The sequence below is a fragment of the Ambystoma mexicanum genome, chromosome 4q (assembly GCF_040938575.1).
Source record: "Ambystoma mexicanum isolate Mex_15411 chromosome 4q, UKY_AmexF1_1, whole genome shotgun sequence".
NCBI lineage: Eukaryota > Metazoa > Chordata > Amphibia > Caudata > Ambystomatidae > Ambystoma > Ambystoma mexicanum.
In genome coordinates this window covers 1,008,346,326-1,008,365,657 of record NC_090928.1, presented here as the reverse complement: position 1 = coordinate 1,008,365,657, position 19,332 = coordinate 1,008,346,326, and the positions used below count along the sequence as shown (strand labels likewise).

The following is a 19,332-nucleotide window of genomic DNA, read 5'->3' as shown; positions in this document are numbered from 1 at the left end:
TGTGCCAGCGGGATTGTGGTATGTGAGCAACTCCAACACTGTGCCCCAGTCACACCAACATGTTGTGGGCCCAGTTGGCCAGCCCCATTTTGGCATGGCTGACGAGCCACATGGAAGTACAAGTCCCCCTACACTGACATTGGGGCACAGCTAGCCAATCACTGTACACCACAGTGCAACACTGCAGGCTGCACAGCAGTGCCCCATAAAGCCATGGCAGGGCCATAGAGGAAGCCTCCACACCCACTCCCACAAGGTGTGTGCTAGCCTGGGAGGGGATTTGTGGGCATGAAGGACAACAAGCATAAACGCTGTACATCAGCTGCCCCAGCATGGACACCCTGCCCTCCTCACAGACAGGGCAACTGGCCATGTGTCACACACATATTGCAGCAACAATTCCCATTATGCTGTTCCCACATGCAATGTCCCATGACCAAGCATGTCCATCTGCCCAAATGCGTGGGGTCCCACTCTGTACCATGGCAAATGTGTCTTGCATGCAAACACACGTGAAAGAACCTTCTCTGACAAAATGTCATATGTGCCCTACAGGCAATCACGCATCACCAGAGACATCGGAGGACGAGGGGGCAGGCCCACCTGGAAGTGGCCCCTCCAGACCCTCAAGGCCATCCCCCACCACCACCACCACCCTGCAAAGGTGCACATAGGTTATGTCTAGTTAGATGGACCACGGTGAGATGCCACAACCTAGCAATGCCAAGCCTACAGCAACACCACAGGCCACCAGGAGCATCCCAATGCCCACTGCACCAACTGCTGCAGCTGCAGTGACTGACAAAGAGGGCACCCCTCCTGGCAGGGCAACTGTTGAGACACAGGGGGATATCAGCCAAGTGTTACTGCATGCAGAACGGCCACACACCCCAATGAGCTCTCCCCGCCACCAGTGTGCCTAGAGACCTGACCCAAACATCGACATGCCATCCTATGACTTCCCGGCCTACAGCCCAGAGCCACTGCATAGCCCCTCCCATTCAGCACATACCACCAACCAACACTGTGCTTCAGAAACGAGAGGAAATGGATGCAATTGGGCACACACATTCGTAACACCTCCAGACGATCCGTGACTGCCTGCAAGGGGCCACCCGCAGGATTGCATAGCCATGTCATGGGACCGGGCAGAGGCAGTGGCCAGTACTGCCGCCCTAACTGTGTATGGGCAGATGGTCAGGGATATGGCAGAAGGGCTCTCGGCCCTTGCAGAGGACATCCACCAGAGCACAGAGGTCATACTCCCGCATACCCGGGAACCTGGCTTGATAGCCTTCAGTTCTATGACATCCACTGTGGGGTTGCAGCAGAGTACACACAGTTGTGCATGGGTTGTGCCATGTGAATGTGTCTATGGGGCCCTGGTGAGCCAGTCTCCCGTCCTTCACGTCATCTCTGCAATGCGTGAATTTTCCTCTGCCACAGGCATAGGCACTGCATCCTCATCCTTGGGGGTGGCATGTCCACATAAAGGGGTAGCAGAACATTTCTCTTCAGGCAGATATTGTGGAGCATGGCACACACAAGCACAATTCTACCCACTTTCTCTGGAGCGTACATCAGGGCTCAAACTGTACGGTTGAGGCAGCGGAATCATGCCTTAAGGAGGCCGAAGGTGCATTTGATGCACACACGGATCCTACTGTGAGTGTTGTTGTAGGCAATATTCTGCAGTGTTTCTGAATCACGCACAGGGGTCATTGGTCAGGGCAGCTGTGGTCTGGTGTCACCTGCATGGGGTAGACACAGACATCTGTCACAGTGCAATGCTTGGGGGGGCCTTACACAGTATCAGGGTAATGGACATCATGTGCATAAATAGGGGGCTTCATTTCGTGACATGCGTCTGTACAATGTCTGTGCATGCTGTGTCACTTGTATCATGCATTGTTTGTAGTTCACATGCACCCTGTTCCCTTGTGGCAGATGTTACGTTAGGAATCTGTCGGTGACATGTGCAGCTGACATGGTGGCTGTCTTGTGGCAGTGTATTTCTCCCATACATGTGGCATGCTGGGTTTGTCATTGGCCCACACAAGGCTTCTGCGGCCAGTGAGTCAGTGTTGCATTCTGAGCACACATGGGTGCACGGCACGGGTGTGGTACTGGCATGATTGCTGTTGTGTGATGCAATGTGACCATTTTCAGCATTACTTTGTATTGTGCATGTTGCATTGTGGTACCTGTAGACATGCTTGTGTTAGGAGTTGCTATTGTATGTGTTTAGCAGCTTCTCCATCCAGGTATGTCCAACTTGTGCATGCACCCTGCGATGTACTCTGATGTTGGTGCAGGAGGTGGTCAGGTATGACTTTTACATTTGCTTGTCATGCTGTGCTTTGTGTAGTCAATGGCATCCCCCCACAAGTTGGTCAGGTGCTTCTCAGTGCATGCGTGCAGGCAATTGTACTCACCCACTATCCACGTCTGTTATCCTCAGTACCTCTCCATGTATCCTGGCAATGTGCTGTTCCGTAGGACCATGGAATCATGGGTGGAACCAGGGTAGCGGGCACAGTAGTAGGTGATGTACAGGTTCGGGTCGCAGGTCACCTGAAAATCCATGGAGTGGTAATGCTTCTGGTTATAGTACACTGCTGTGTGGGCCTGTGGGGCTGCCAAAGTAATATGAGTACAGTCCAGGGCTGCATTCATATTTGACATTTGGGCAACAGCATGGAACTGTGCTTTCATGGCATTGGCCTAAACTGGGGTGGTAGGCAGTGAGATGTGTCCATGCACTTGCCACAGTAGGGCTTCAATCAAGCACCTGGGCCAACACTGCACAGAATGTGGACTGTGCCCTGCCATGCATCATGGCCACGGAGTGCTGGAAGGTGCCAGTTCCGAGGTTTCTTAGGACGGAAACTAGCTTCATGACTGTGGGCACAGATGTCTGGATGATGATCCTTCTCACTATGTCGTCCTGTATTGTGGTGAGCAGCTCAGTTATGGTCTCCCTGTTGAGGTGGTACAGGGTGACCAACTGGCTGTCAATGAGGGTCTAGGGTGAGGGCCTGACCCTTGGTATCAGTGCACACCTTGCTTGGGCGCTCCTACTCCTCCTACCTCAGCTTTACTTCCTGTGCCCTGGCCTGGTTGGCCTGCATCTCTAGGTCCAGGCACGCATGAGCAGCTGTCTGTTCCAGCTCACAGTGGCTAGTGGCAGCATGGTGTTGTAAATAATGTTTGGGGTAGCGGTGTCCTTATGTATGTAGCCCTCTGAAGTGCATTGGGATCACCTATGGCTTCATTTCTGACACCTGTGTTAATTTACCTCCAGTTAGAGGTAATTGTGCTGTGTTTCCGGAGGTATTACTGCCTGTTTTCGGCGCTACTGAAAGATGCCGATGTGGCCGCATGATCATCGGTTCAGGGATTGATCCCTTTACTAACTTGTTGCCAATTTGGGATGAGACAAGCATCTGCATCCTAGTACGTTCATCCATACTCTATCCACATCTCTCTTTCATTAATCACACGGGACACAAGTCCATTAAGGATTGAGTACCGTAATACTAGAAAGGGCATTGAAAACAACCATAAGGTTGAAACACATGTCGGCTGTGCACACCATGGAATAAATTCTACGCACAATTTGAACAATTTGGGCCTCATTATAACCTTGGCAGAATGGGTTAACGGGTGCTGCAAATGGAGGCGGACCCGTTAAACCCATTCCCCCTCATTACGAGGTTCCCTTGCGGGACCCGGTAAGGACGCCTGGTAAAACCAGGCGTCCTTACCGGGTCCCGCGAGGGGACCAGGGAGCTAACAATGGGCCAGTCGTAATCGGCCCGTTGTTAGCTCCCTGCACCCTTTCCCATTGAGCCCTATTGGGGCTCAAATGAGAATGGGGAAGGTCCGGGCCCGGGTTCCCTGAAGGAGGAATTACCGGGCCCTCCAAACTTGGAATGACCCGGTAATTCCCCATTCAGAGAACCCGGACCCGGTTTTGGTGGCAGCCATGCCCTTGTGAAGGGCATGGCTACCGCCAAAGTCGCAATGAGGCCCTTTGTCTATTGTATAATATTTGGACTATCACAATCAGAACTATTTTTGAGACCCAATACCCTGAGCGCGAGTCGCCCTTGTCATTTTTAGCATCTTTTCAAGATGCAGAATATCTTTCTGGATTCCCTGAACATTGTGAGAAGGACCACACTATGATTAGTTACCCAATTTGTTGCTGCATGTTTTGTGGCAGTTGACCTTGGGTCATGCATAAAATGCACATTCTTTTTCTGAAGCCTCATCCTTTCTTCAAGATTTGCGAGTTCCCAACAATATTACCATTCCTTTGTACTCAATTTCTTCATTAGTCTTTCTGATAATTTTCCGAGTATGATCTCTTACTTATCATCCCCTAGCAAAAATCATTCTGTTTCACAATGATCGAGAATGGTAAAACTTTATTGCCCAATTCCCCAATTCCCCATCATTTGATTTCCCAAAACCCGCTATTTGACTCAATCCTGAAATTGGGATATTAATGTTTTGCAACTCCAGACACTAAGGGAAGCATCTTTCACTGTTTGTGGAATTTTTAAAATAATTGTTTTTTTTTCTTTTATTGCATTTTTCTTTTATTGTTTAAAGCACAGACCTAGCTCAAGAGCAGCAGAGTGCTGTACTGTACAAGAGCAGCAGAGTGCTGTACTGAGTGTGAGTAACCTGCAAGTGAGCTGGCATCAGGGCTGAAATAGCCTCTAAAGAACTCTGGACATTTCCTGTAGGCCTCGGCACCCGTGGCCTCTCTTTTGGGGTATTTCAAAAAATGTCCATAGGAAAAGGGTTGGGCTTGCTGAAAATGTGTAATGTGGGACCACTTTGAAAATTATTTCCAGGGTCTCTTTTGGTTCCCTGTCCAACACTGGCTGCATCTTTTAAAAGTAGCACAGCACTGTGAGTTGTGATCTGTGCGTCAATATGTGCGTCCATAGGAATTAGTTCATCCATCCGTTGGTATGTGCATACATTGGATTAGATGTTATGAACATCTATTTAAGTCGAAGGGAAGGGAAAGTGGATTTAAACCCTCTTGTAATCCTTGATGAAATAGTAACCGATTTAAAATCTGCCCATACTTTAGTGATGTGGTTGTCCTACTAGCCAGGGATTTTAACGTCCAATACAAACCTCTATTATCTTTGTTAGCACTTTTGATGTGGAAGATGCAGTTTGGGCTGTCCCAGATTTACTCTGCCCCCACCATGCAACAAAATCATCGAGATGCTATCTATATATCTTACAAGGTGGCTAAGCTTGTTCTATGTACATTCAATGTATGCTGTCCAAGTGACCAACCTGAAAATCCAACTTTTAAGCAGTGTCTTTAAAGCTCTCATATAGATTACATCCTAGTAAACGTGGTGAACTGTAGGTTAGCATTTGACTCGAGTAATCCATGGAGTGGAGTGCAATCACTATCCATTTAACCTGGAACTCCTGAAACATAACTCCATTCTCTACCATGTGGTGAGATTTGCTCCTGACCTAGGAGAGCTGTAACTGATATAATTTAGATCTAACATGTATTATTCCAGAAATTGACTTGCCTCATTCCTTTTTAATCATGTTGAGAAGCCCCATGGGAAAGGTAGCCATATATATTTTACTTAGCAGCTCTATAGCTTGCTATCTGTCACAGGTGCACCATCTTGTAAAAACCCTAAGGAAAGTATGATTGGTTTGATGATTACTGCAGAATGACCATGTTAACGCTCAATGGGGAACTTAAAAAAAGCAACTGAACCACCACATAGTAACCAAGTTAAGATCGGAATCTAAACCCTTGATTAAAAATACATTTGGAAGGCTTTGCTCTCAGCATCCAATGAAAAGGACCAACAACAATTCTGGCATATTGTATCATTTGGCGAGACTTGTCTTAATTTACTAGCCCATGATGTTGTGATCCCACCACAGACTTGGCCCAACCACTGTAGGTCGTTATATGGTGTTAGTATGATCTTTGATTTTACCCTTGTGCCTTTAACTGAATTACTTCTAGAATTTAGTGAGACAGAAGTTGCAACCACAGTTGATGCACACAACCAGATAGCGCACCTGGCACGGACAAGATACCGATTGATTTCTTTCACAGTAATTTATTTGCATGTATCCTACTACTTAATATGTGTTTTAACAATATGAATCCTGAGCAGATAATCCCCAAGAGTTGGACCACCTCCAAGAGGGATGGGCATGGGAAAGCAAGACAAAGACCAGCCTAAAAACTATCAACCCATTTCCCTTGGTTACAATTTAGCTAAGGTCTTTGGGAAAATTGTGCTGACTCAACTTGAGAAATGGGTTGACTCTAACAACATAATCTTTCCTTTTGAGAGGGGTTTCAGACAACATACATTTCTTCTGCACTGCTTGATAGGTTTGCCATTGACAAAAGATCTCACTTATATTTTTTTGTTTATAGATTTTAAAACCGCTTTTGAAAAGGTTAATCACCAATGACTCATGGTGGTTTTAAGTGATATACACATACCATGTGTATTACTAGTGACTATACAAACATTGCACATCAATAACTCAGCCAAAGTACTCTATAGCCACGGGGATGATTGTGTAGTCACATTTTCGATAGTAACTGGAGTCCATCAAGGATGTGTCCCATCCCCAATTTTATTCCTACTATATAATAACTGTTTAATGTACCATTTCCAAGGCATTATCTTTGATGCTTCTATGCTTGGCGCCATGAAGATAGGATTTCCGATTAATGCAGACAACAGTGTTCTTATCTCTAAGTCTTTCCAAGACATTAAATCCCAGTTGTAAGTTCTTAAATACATTTGTACCTATAGATCTTTAGTTATCAATATGGGCAAAGCCATTATTATATCTTGTCATGTCCATAAGCCAATTGAACCAAGTATCTGCTACATCAGAACTTCAGTTAAACAAGTTTCCACCTTTGAATATTTTGGGATAAGGTTTTCTTAATATGGTTCCTGCAAAGCACAGCTTGATCACAACCTTATTGCTTTCCAATAAACTATAAAGACAACCTTACGTTTTTCAAATAGATTTGAAGGAAAAGCTATGCATCCAACCCTAGAATTAGATAAAGCCCAAACCCGATCTTCTTTCTTTATATGAAGTGTACCTCCATCTTGGCACCTAGATATAGACAAAAGATTTTCATGAAAAAAATCTGTAGATCTGTAACAGTGCCCCCACAGTCCCAGTATATTTAGAACTGGGTATCCTTCCATCAAAATATTAAGTTTCTTTGCGATTCCTCCTTTACTGGCTTCATCTTAAGTCTTTTGAAAATCTGAGTGTATCTGAGAACCTAGTTAGTCCACAGCAAGCAACACATTATAACAGGCAGTGTCATCACCCATGACTCACAGAGTATATGGCACTCATTCCCTAACCGCATTGGCTATCCCCTATGCACATAGCACCTGCTCCCTATGGGACATCGGATGATTGGTTACAGTTACTCTGTCAGTCCCCTTCCATGCGCTCTTCGGCCTTGCCATCTTGGGTTCTATGAACATGAATGCTGGCCCATGTATGAATGTATCCCTCCCCATGGACACCTTACCTGATCTGCACCTGGTTATTGGACATGAGCTCATTTGATATTCTCGCGGTCAAATTGGCCCTCTGAAATGAGAGGTGTGTCTTCTGATCCCAGACATGCAAACTTCCCCACCATGCCTCCACGGCACACTACTACATTTGTTGGCCTCACCCCATACACCTCGTAGTACACCTCGTGGTACAAATTGCAGGACATTCTGCTCTGTGTTCCCCCCTTGGCAGTTGCACCTTCCCTGGGCCTTCACCTGGGCCTCTCCAGAACCATACTAATTCATCAAATTGTGAGGGATTTCAGTATTCTGCTTTTGGGTATCTGGCAGCTTAAATACAGTGACCATTATCCTGGGGGGCACTAGTACTCTAAATCTCAGTCGGGCACTGTTGGTAGCTCTAAAGCTCTGCCCTGGCTCCCAAGAGATCATCCTTCACGGGCAGGTGCAGCCCTACCCATGCTTGGCTATTCACATTCCTTTCTGATTGCAAATGCCCAAAACATGAGAAATGGATGGTTTTATCTATCCGGAGTGAAGGCCTTTTGTCTAACGCCTGGGCTGGGAATGGAACGGGATGGGAAAATGCTTTGGAACTTGGTGCCAGGATTTACTGTTGCATTCTACTGGGCCTGTGCCACCCTAAACCTCAATTTTAGTATGGTGATGCTTCAGGGCTTTCTGCCGCGTGACAGGGCTGGCTATAATGTTGTTCATTCATATCACTTACTATTATATTACATAACCCTACAGGTACACCCCCCTCGCTTGTACATTCTCAGAACACATAACCCACTACGCCCTTACCCGCACACTATCCCTATGTTGTCTATTGCTAACCCCCTGCCCCCAACAGCCTGTCATCCTTGTCTCTTCGTGTTCTTAATACATTTTCCTCAACCAAAATAATTGTGGTGGGCAGGGGAGCTAGACATGAATCCCAACACATGTTAAACCTCTCCTAAATAATCTAGATTTAGTTAATATATATTGTACGCAAGGCCTTCCAATCTAATCTCTTTTTGCTGTCCAATTATATGCAGATACAAGGAATGGGCATTTTTTTTCGGCAACATTGAGCAGCCCTCTTGCATTGAATTATGTTGCGATTAAGTTAACTTGGGTGTGCGACCCATATTTCAACTGGGAGGCTGACCCCAGAAAGAGAGCACTTTACACCAAATTTAAATTTAACAAACTCCATTTTGCCGCCTTCACAACTAAATGGAGCTCCAATCAATCAGCTAAGTGTCCCTCCTGTAGTGATAGCACTCAATATATAAAGCATGTCTTACTTAATTGTCCTCTATTTTGGAAACAAAGTAAACAACTAATTTTTTCATATATAATCATTGATGGGATTCCATTCTCAATGGAAGCTTTGGTTTTCTTTAGACTGTGCTTCAGGCCTGAGGTTGGTTTGGCTGCTGACAATGATTTCAATTCATCCTGTCAACCATAGTGGGGTGCACTATATTAGGATTAAATTAAAGTTTCATGGACTGCTACGAACTCTGGAGTATGCTGGAATAATTGTAATAATACCTAATTTGCTACTTCCATGTCAGTTTGAAAGATACTGGTTTTATTTTGGTGTATCTTTCATTGTCAATTTTTAATGTCTTTTTTTTATTTAGAAAGGCTAGCTCTTTGATATAATTGTATGGCCCCAAGTTATTAGAAATGCAATATTTTTGAAAATAATGAATATGATTTTATTTTTTATTTCCACTGACGATTAAACAACAAAAACATCTCAATATGAGAATGACCACTGCAGAAGAAAACTGCTTCTTGAAAAGGGATCTGTCAGCATCTGTAAAATATTTTGTCATGGGGTGGATATGTTTTATTATGAATTGGGCAATTGAAATTTAATGGAAGACCATGAAGTGTTTCTATGTAAGATTAAAGTTTGTTTCTAAAAATATCTATGTGTAAAACCTGTATCTCAGTTTCGTTCTGCCTGGTGCCCCCTTCCACAGAGTTTAAAGCATTACGCTGTTTTACTAACAAGTTTCCTTTCATTGACCCTCTGCTTTAGCCTCAGCAACTTCTGAAGATGTTATGTTGTGCAATGCCTGTATGTATTAGTGCTAACTTATCCTACAGCACTCTTTCTATACCAAGCTTAAAAACGGCTGATGCTGACAGACCTTAAGCATGTCAGAATGTGCCATGTTAAACCTTAGTACCTGCACTATTTGGAAAGAAAAGTTGCCTAAAGAACCCCTTTTTCACTAGCTTTGTGATTAAGTTGTCTTTTCACCAAGTCAGCTGAAAACTCCATTCCATTTTCTCTGTCTAGTGTGGGTAGAGGAAACAATCACACTTGTGCAATGGCTGACTTTACCACTGAGAAGTGAATTCTAGCTTCTATGATAGTCCATTAAAGAAACCTATTTCAGAAAATAAGAACACATTACAATTCATTGTGTTCCCTGAGTCTGCCTATTTCACTTAAATAGGGAGGACTTCTCCAAAGGGATACTTATTTTTTATCACTAGGATAGGGAGGACGGTGAGGGAGATGTGTCGACTTTTAGCCTCTCAGGCAATGATGCAACACCTGAAATTAAAACAAAACCGAATACAAGCATTCTACAACAACATTTCCAGGATATGGAACAAAAGATGTCCCACTCATTAGATTTGCCCCATCACTTCTGCTAAAGAAAATGAAGATGAACAACTACAGCAAACTCATTATCCAACACAATTTATGTTTCTGCATCTCTCCCCTAAGCATCTCTATACCTAAAACTCGCTCTCCATTAACTATGTGTATGATCGCTACATTATTAGCTGGCTCCACCCTTTTATGGTGCTTTGCTAATCGCAAGCTCATTTTACTATTTACAAAAGCAAAACACAAATGCAAAGTCTCCCACAGAACCAATTGAAATATTGATGTCAGAGGGCATTTGGGATATCAGCATATTGTACCATACTGGCAACCGTGCTGCCATTTCACTACAAATGCAGTTAGTATTTGTGAGTGGTATGATGTAGTGTATATGATTTTTGGTACAATAAATATTCCAATGGAAAATATCAGTTATAAAAAAATTGCATTTCATTCATTCAATTAGTCTCACCTACCCTGCAGTAGTCTATTATAGAGAAAATGGTCAGACTCATCACTTCTGGTAATTTGCAACCACGTTGCATGCATTTCTTCTTGCCGTCCAGTGACAGGTGTAAATAACATTGCAGTTCTGCCAAACAATTTATGGGTGTCATTTCAACTGCTTTTTTTCTATGAACTATACTTGCATTATCATTGATACATACTGGTCTTGTTATAACATTAGTCTTCACTGCAATACAATAAATGAAATAGAAATAACAGAATGCAAAAAATACTGCCAAAATCAAAATAGCCACAGAATCTACCTTTTGTAGATATCTGTGTCTATAAGCTCATTTGGGAAACAAAAGTACACATTTGGTATTGTTTAAAAAATGCATGTTATTCCAGAATAAAGGTCTCTTTTCTTTCATAAAATATTAAGTGTCCACAATGAAAACCTATTATAATAAAAAAAAGGAAATGGAGAAGGATGAGTGTTCAAAAAACATCTTTGGGAAATGTTCAATGTCCTGTTTGGAACAGAAAAACCTGTGCATTGTCTCTATTTCTGTTGCTGCTTTTGCTGCTGGTTCGCTTTGGTCATTGCCCTCATCTTGGGTCTTCATACTTCTTTTTCATCTTCTTGCTCTACATCTTCTGACAGGGGGGCCTGACCAAAATATTATTTTATATCACTAAAGTGTAGCCATGCATGTTTTCCCCTAATCTTTCCATCCAAGTGTGTGACTACTTCTACTGAGCCATTTTTCTAGAACATTGTCAACAAAGGATCAGATCCACAGGATGAAAAATGGGAGGTTGTAATAAACTAGCTGTGTCAAAATGTCCATTTAAACCTTCTGTGATTCTTGCTGAGCCCCCTGTCTCGTAGCACTTGTCGGGAGATACATTTCAGAGATTTAGTCACAGTCATCAACTATTCATGCATCTCATTATGAAGCACTGTTGCTGGATTTTCAGCATCTGTTCAAGCATGTGTGGGAGGATCCATTGGTGCATTTGTTCTTCGTCCTGTCACCAACTCATGCGGTGTCAGGTGGTGGTCAGAGCCCGACTGATTGCGTGAGGCAAAAAGAGAATAGGGATGTCAATGCAGCCAATTTTTATGTAAAGTTTCTTTTATTTTTGCAATGTGTTCCTTCAAGAGGCCGTTAAGGCTCTCGCAAAATCCCATTCACATGGCGATGATAAGCAGATGAAAATGTGTGTCTTATTCCCAATAAATATTTAATTTGTTCAAACACTGCATTTACAAACTGGGGTCAATTGTCAGAACGTAGCACTTTGCATACTCTCCATCTGGGAAATAGCTCACTTAAGAAGAATTTTGCAGCTGATATGGCATCAAGATGTGAACATGGTTCTGCTTCTATCCAAAGGAAAAAAAGGGCATACTACACTATCATATATTGGTAAGCATTACAATTTTGGAGCATATCCACATAATTGATATGCAAATGCTGAAATGGTCTAGTAGGATGGGGTATTGCTCTTCTCACTGTTTTTAATGTATGACCAGCAATAAGCATTTGGAAAACCATACAATTAATAATAAAATTGGCCGCATGCTCACTTAAATGTGGGATGAACCAATCAGCTGAAATAGGTGCTGCAAGACACTCCATTGTGATATGTACTGGTTCATTGTATTGGTTTAGCTGTAAGCAACTCAATAGGCATACAAGGCTTTCCCTGTACTATCCTGTCACCAAATCAATTCTGCAGGGAAAAATTAGCACACCCTTTTCTTCCACAAATCCTGCTCCTCTTGTGGCACCAATCCCTGTGCTCTGCAATTTGCATTACTGGCACTCTATTAGAGCATTCTTTTATCACCATGTTACATGTGTACTTATTTGGGGCAGTTGTAATGTCTAATATCTCTTGGAAATATGCTGCCCATTTGGCTTCTGTGTCTGCAGCCTTGATGCCACGGGAAATCATGTTTGCACCTCTTGTATGCGCCTCTCACTTCACCACAGCGAGTGCTAAGGGACATTTGATCGCCTCTAACAGTATCTCTAACAATGATGCATGCTGCACAGCATGACGTCTGTGCACTGAACACCCCTCCTTTTCCCACATGATAGACCTGAGTGAACTGTTGCCACAAAGGTGTAATCGGAATACAAAGGTGCCACCTCATCCTTATGCGATTCAAGCACTATAATCATGGCAGCCAATTCTGCTGCTTGTGCTGAAAAATGTGCTGGCAATCTTGCACTTTGCACTACCTCAAACTCTCCATCCTACTTTGCCTTTACTACTGTTGTCCCTCTATGTCTTAATCCAGTACTTTGATCTATTGTCAAAGTACTATCAATGAAGAGAATTAGACACCCTCCTAGGGCATTTTCCTTTACATGGGGCATATCATCATACTAACCAATGTAAGTAGTGGCATCATGTACATGATCTATCTCCTGCAGTGCTTCTGCTATACATTTTGTATGATTCACTATGTGGCACCTAACAATTTTAATCAATGGATTTGATTTTATGACCTCATAAGAAGAGACTTTCTGGGTAGTCACTGTGGTTTTGGGCTCTTCAAGAATGGCAAAAAGAGCCTGGAGGACATATAATGTAACTGAAAAGGCCAGTGTTATATTGGATGATTTCTCAATGGCAAAAGATTCTGCAGCTAATGCTTGCTCACATGGGCAATAGCCTCTTGTTACTGGATCTAAGATCCCGCTGTAAAATGCCAGATGTTTGTGCCCTATCAAACTTTTCTATGTCACGACAGCCATTATCACAACTCCATTTGTATGGTAGAACAGGAAACAATCTTCGTTATAATCTGGAATCCATTACACAGGAGCCGTGATTATTGCTTGTTTTAATTCATCAAAGGCATCTGACATTTTCCCTGTCCCTTCAATATCACTCTTTTCTTTCTGTGTATCTCTCCGTCCATGCAAGAGGGGTGAGAAATATGTGATGTAGTCAAAAACCCATACCCGACAATAAGTGCAGAGTCCTAAAAACTGATGCAGCTCTTTTACTGTATTTGGCCAGGGTGTATTGATAATGGCTTGTGCTCTTTCCGGTGTCACCGTTCTCCAGTCTTTTGATATTAGCTGGCCCTCGCCATACTTCTTCCTACAATATCCTATCTTTTCTTTGCCCACTTTGTACCCTTTTTCAGCCAGTACTGTCAATAATTTCACTGATTCTTTCCTGCACTCTTCCTCTGTGGCACTGCAAACCAACAAGTCATCCACAAACTGTCTGATTGTACTGTCAGTAAGCATATTTCCGAAGTCCATCCGTAACAGCCTTTTGAATACATTGGGGGACTCACATTATCCCTGGGGAAGAAGACTGTACCACAATCTAATTCCATGATAAGTAAACATTTTCAAATGTTGTGAAGCTTCATGCAGGGAAAAGGAGAAAAAAGCATTTTCACATCAATCACTGTAGGATATTGTGCTGTAGGCAGTATGTTGCATAATATCATTACTGGATTTGGCACCAATGGAAACTCTGCCTCAACAATATTATTCAAAGGGTCCAAATCCTGTATGAATCTCAAAGACCCTCCCTTTGCCTTTTTTAATTGGTGAACCACCACATTAAATGGTGATTCAGAAGGCACCAATATACCTTGTTGCACCAAGGCGGCAATAGTTTCATAGATACCTTCATCAGCTTCTTTGGGCATGGAATACTGTTTTAATTGTGGTAAAATAGCACCTGTGGTAAATAGTTCAGCTTTGTTTTGACTGTTCCAACCCATTTTAGTAAGCTGAAAACATAGGGATCACTGATCCAGAATGAACTCAGCACCTTTGCCAATTCTTCCTGTAAAAATGATGGTGTCTTCCTCTCCAACAATATTATTACAGGAGTGTCTCTGTGCTCTATTTGCAACTGCTATATAATGCAAATGTCAAAAGTCATCTGAATAATCATAATCAAACAGTTGTCATCAGTCAAGTCAGTAAGTCTGTGTGCCTAATCAAGTGCTATTACTGTGCACCATCTTACTCCTTCGTCGTCAGTTCTGTGTAAAATCACTCTGTACTCTCTCACTACAGCTGCGCCCTATTCAATTATAAATAATCTGTCCTTCTACCATGTCGTTGGGTACCTCTGGTCTAAACAAACATTGTGCGGATAGTCTCAACAATGCGTCTTGTATTCATGGAAGCCATGCCAATATCACCTATACCCCATAAGGAATACATCAGGGTTTAGCAGCACCCCTCATGTTGCTTTCTGACAATTAAATGCTCTCACAAACACATGCGTATTCACATAGTGAATACCTGATGTTGAACATCATATTCCTTCTTCATTAAAACAAATCATCATGTTTAGCTTACTCATCAAATCTCTCGCCAACATGTTATGGTGTTTTACGAGAATATAGTAATACATAGCCATCTTATGTTCTCCAATTGCTATGCGCAATTCATTTGTAAAAGAAACTGTTGTCATAGCCCTAGAGAATCCTTTTGCATCCATTGCTTTTCCTGACATTGAGAACTTTCCCTCTTTAACACAGGATCCTGTCACCCCAGTGTCAACCAAGAAGGAAAAGGTCAGGTCACTATGGTCACCCTCACCCTCAGTTACACTTGCGGGTCCGGGGTAATTAATATAATTGGGCACATCAAGTCCCTTTGTGGGTTGTCCTATTGTAGTTACATATTCAGTCATTTTCCAGTGTAGGGATTCCCTCTCACTACTTTCAAACCCCCTACTCTAGGTGCTGGTGCCTGCAGCAATATGTTTCTGCCCCATAGTGCCACTGTATTTTGTGGTGCTTGTGTCTACAATGGTGTTTGTGCTTGCATTTGCTGTATCTTTGGTTGTACTGCCTGTTGTGTTTGCCGTATTTGCTGCATCAGTGCCTGGATTGGTTGATATTGTGTGTACTCTTTGTCATCTTAGTCTTGCTGTACAGCACTATCTGGTGTTGGATGCCCAAAATGCTGCCAGTTTTCTTGCATTTCCCCCTCTTTGTGCAAACCCGTTCAATGTGTCTGAGTTTTTCACAAGTCCAACAGTGTGGTCCAGGTCCCCAAATTGTGGTTGTCCTCCATTAAGCCCCCATGGATGTGGTGCTTGGAATCCAAACCCTATTCCTCTTGTCACGAACCCTCAAGGGTACCCGGAGGTAACACTTGTTTTCTTCTCTCCCCATTACATTTCCGTTTGACCCTTGCTGTGTTTGCTGTGATTCCTGTGCACTTTTATCTTCCCCAGCACTCATTGTTACCGCTCCCTCTACTGCCAATTCTGACAATTTCTTCTCTACCAATTTCACTTCCTCCAACTTTCTCTCCTCAACTTTAATTGTGACCTTATCTTTTTTTAATCAACAATGATGAACAATGTTCAATTGTAGCTCAGGCCATGGTTTTACCTCAATCCCCACAATGTTCTTTAACCGTCTTTGTACCACTTCTGGGAGTACCTCAAATAGAATATGATTTTTAAAAACTGGTATATTTTTTCCTAACGTTCCCTCATCTCTACCTGCCATTTCTCATTAATTTCTTGTATGTGAGCAGCTGGAACCTCATCCGTACCTCATTTTCATCATTATCAGACTCCTATCTAATGTATTTGGAAATCATACTCTGGGTTCCATCCAAGCATCTCCTCAACAATTATTAAAATATGCACCATCATGCCTGGTGTTTTGTGCTGTCACCCTGCTCATTTCCAAATGTCTTCTGATTGCTCCCCCCTGTATGGCAGCAAACAGGCTCTTCATGTCTTCTACCACCAATGGCATGCCTGATATTTTTCTTTCCAACTCATAGATCCCCTTCCCTGCTGTAAGTGACGCCAATTTACAAATTAAGATATTTGTGTCTGTCTGTGGCCATTGTGCTAGTCCTCTGCCTCTCTGTAATAAAGGGAATTGTGTGAGTCCACTTCTGCGTGTGGGTGCAACCACACCCTGTGCCTTCTTTGACAATGCTGTCATACAAACCTTTTTACTGCCTGGTTGAACCCCTAATCTATTTACATATGGTGTCTTCCTTTCTGGGCTTATTGGATGTCTCTCTGGGAGCAGTGGGTATCTAATGGGCTCTCTCACTCTTCCCACCAAGTCTATCAAATCTATCTCTCTCCCTGCAGGTGCGCCTGTAGAAGTCGCTTGTGCGGCTTCTTCCTCCCACTCTCATCTACATCTTCCCATTCCAACTGTCTTTCCTCTTCATCCTCATCCATTTACTCCAATACATCCTTGCCTATACTTTGATTTGAAGAGACTCTCCCCAACTTTCCATTCTACTCATGCTATCTCTTCTGCTCCTGTTTAGGCTATCACAGTTCCTTCTTGTAACATCTTGACTTTCTCTGTCAGTCAATATATGCCTGCTAATTATGTTTTCAACTTCTTTTCGGCATCTCTCCTTTTCTCTCTCTTCCTCTTGTTTCATTTCTCTCTATCTATTTTATTCTTGGTCCTTTTCTCTTTTCTCTTTCTCTCTCTTCTTCTCATCTTCTCTGTCTCTCTCTTCCTCTAACATTTTCTCCTATTCTACCTCCTCTCTGTTTCAATCTTATAATGCCTTCTCTTTGGGATCATCTATGCCCTTTCCATCAAGTATCATTTGCTCTCCGATACATTTTTCTGACACAATTGCCATCTCATCCCTTTCTCCCTGCATGCCTGTCGCTCTTTGACATTCTTCCTCTGCTTCTGTTAGATTTGTTTGCAAACTACACTGTGTCATATTCTACCTGCAATGACAATGGTGTTTGCTTGTCACCTGTTCTCCCCTTATGTTGTCGTCATCACTATATGCTAAGGTGAATATCTGGGGTTGCTATAATCGGCAGCAGGCTTTCACGGGGGAATCCTTCTCTTTATTTTTCTGCCCCTAAAAGATGCTTACTGCCTGGTCTTTTCCGACCCTTGTCGGAGGTTTTCAATCTCTCAATATCTCAAATATCTCACAAATCAATAATACAAAAAAAACAAATCCACTGTTTTGACGTGCACAGTTTATAGCCCCATCCAATGATCCCCTGAGGGTCTTTGGTGTCGAGCCTCAACGTGTGCTCCTGCCAACCTCTCTGCTCAGATACACATTGTTCTGCTCTCCACAGGCTGCCCTCGCTGTCCAAGGGGGACGTGGGAGGAATCTTTGATTGTCAACAAAACCTTTAGAAAACCATCCTCTGCTACCACATGTAGAAATGGGCCTAATTTCCTGCACTAGTAAAAACAGTACTCAATAATGGAGTACTCAGAGTTTACAGTGAAACCCAGCTGTATTCAAAGCATTGAAACTCGCCGGGACAATCATCTCTCAAAGTTGCAATAGATGTGAGCAGTTTTTCAGCAAGACACACACCAAACATGTCGTCATAATACAGTATCAATTACAAAACTTGTGAGTATATTTGATTGGTTAGCATTGTAAACTACATATAGAGTATATAGATGTTAGCTCTATGATTGGGTTACGCATATGTGAGGGCTCCTCCTGCGCCCATCCCACTTTAGATAATATTTTCAGTACATCATCATATCAACACCTTATTGGCCAGTGCTGTTCATTATAGGCGGTGTGACACAAGGGATTTCTATTGATTGGCAATTTTCTCACCAACCTTGGAAACTTTGACGAGGCATCAAGATTTTTTTTAAGTAACTACTTGCCATTCCCTAGAAATTAGGCCTATCCGTTCTTTTGTACATGGCCTTGTGTATCATTGAGTGTCTGTTTACTAGGGAGTTCAGCAGGTGTTTTATCTGTGCTTGGCTCTGTAATCCTTCTAATATCATTGGTTACGTTTATCGAACTGTGCCATTGGAAGACAGAACACACATTAGATATTTAATAGGCTTTTCCAGGTTTGGTAGTATTATCTTCTTAAAGTAGGATTTGTGGTTCTGTGCTGCATTGGTGCTTGCGAAAAGGCACCACCCAGGGCTCATTGGGGAGGCTTAGCATAGAGGAAAGACATTAGTTCATATAGCTTAATTTCCACACATTGGGCAGTTTGGCCTGCTTAGTTATTACTATCATCTTCATGATCCTTATTAATATGGATATAATTATATTTAATATGTGTACTATTATTTTATTTTGAAAAAAAAGCTTGTAAGTCTCCTTCTGCAGTGCCAAATGTGCTGCGACTTCTGTCACTTTGTGCCATTTGGCTGGGAATCCTGCTTTGAAAATCAGCTCAGTTTTGGTAGTGCCCTCACCGTCATATCAGATGCATGTTTTGAATGTCATTTAACCTCCCCTCTCTTGAATGTTAGCTCTTTATGAAATGAGGAGTAACATCTGGGATGCCACTGAATTGTACTACACTAAAGCAGATTGCATTGCTGAAAATTCCACTCTCCGTTTTATCTTTGCCTGGCTTTGGGATTTCATGATTTAGGCCAAAAAGTGCATTGCAGATATATCTACAGCTGTTTTAAAGTACCAATAACGTCAGAAAACTGGACATTCCATACACACAGGTTTTCTTTCTTTCAGCGCCTGAAGATGTCCAGCCACCAACAGCAAAAGCCATGCCGACCTCTCTACTCTTGTCCTGGCTTGCCCCGAAGAAACCAAACGGTGTCATTACCCAGTACTTGTTGTACATGAACGAGACTTTGGTGTATGTGGGAAACGAAACAGAATACAACATCTCAGGTGAGTTTCCTTCATTCGTTAC

At 42.8% G+C, this 19,332-nt stretch overlaps 1 protein-coding gene across 1 annotated transcript in view; it reads left to right on the top strand.

Moving 5' to 3' along the window:
• Positions 1-19,332, top strand: part of USH2A (usherin) — a 4,817,015-nt gene that overhangs the window by 2,002,710 nt on the left and 2,794,973 nt on the right. Inside the window, exon 32 of the mRNA XM_069608572.1 lies at positions 19,149-19,310. Coding sequence (XP_069464673.1) covers positions 19,149-19,310 — 162 coding nt within the window. The remainder of the gene's footprint in view (positions 1-19,148; positions 19,311-19,332) is intronic.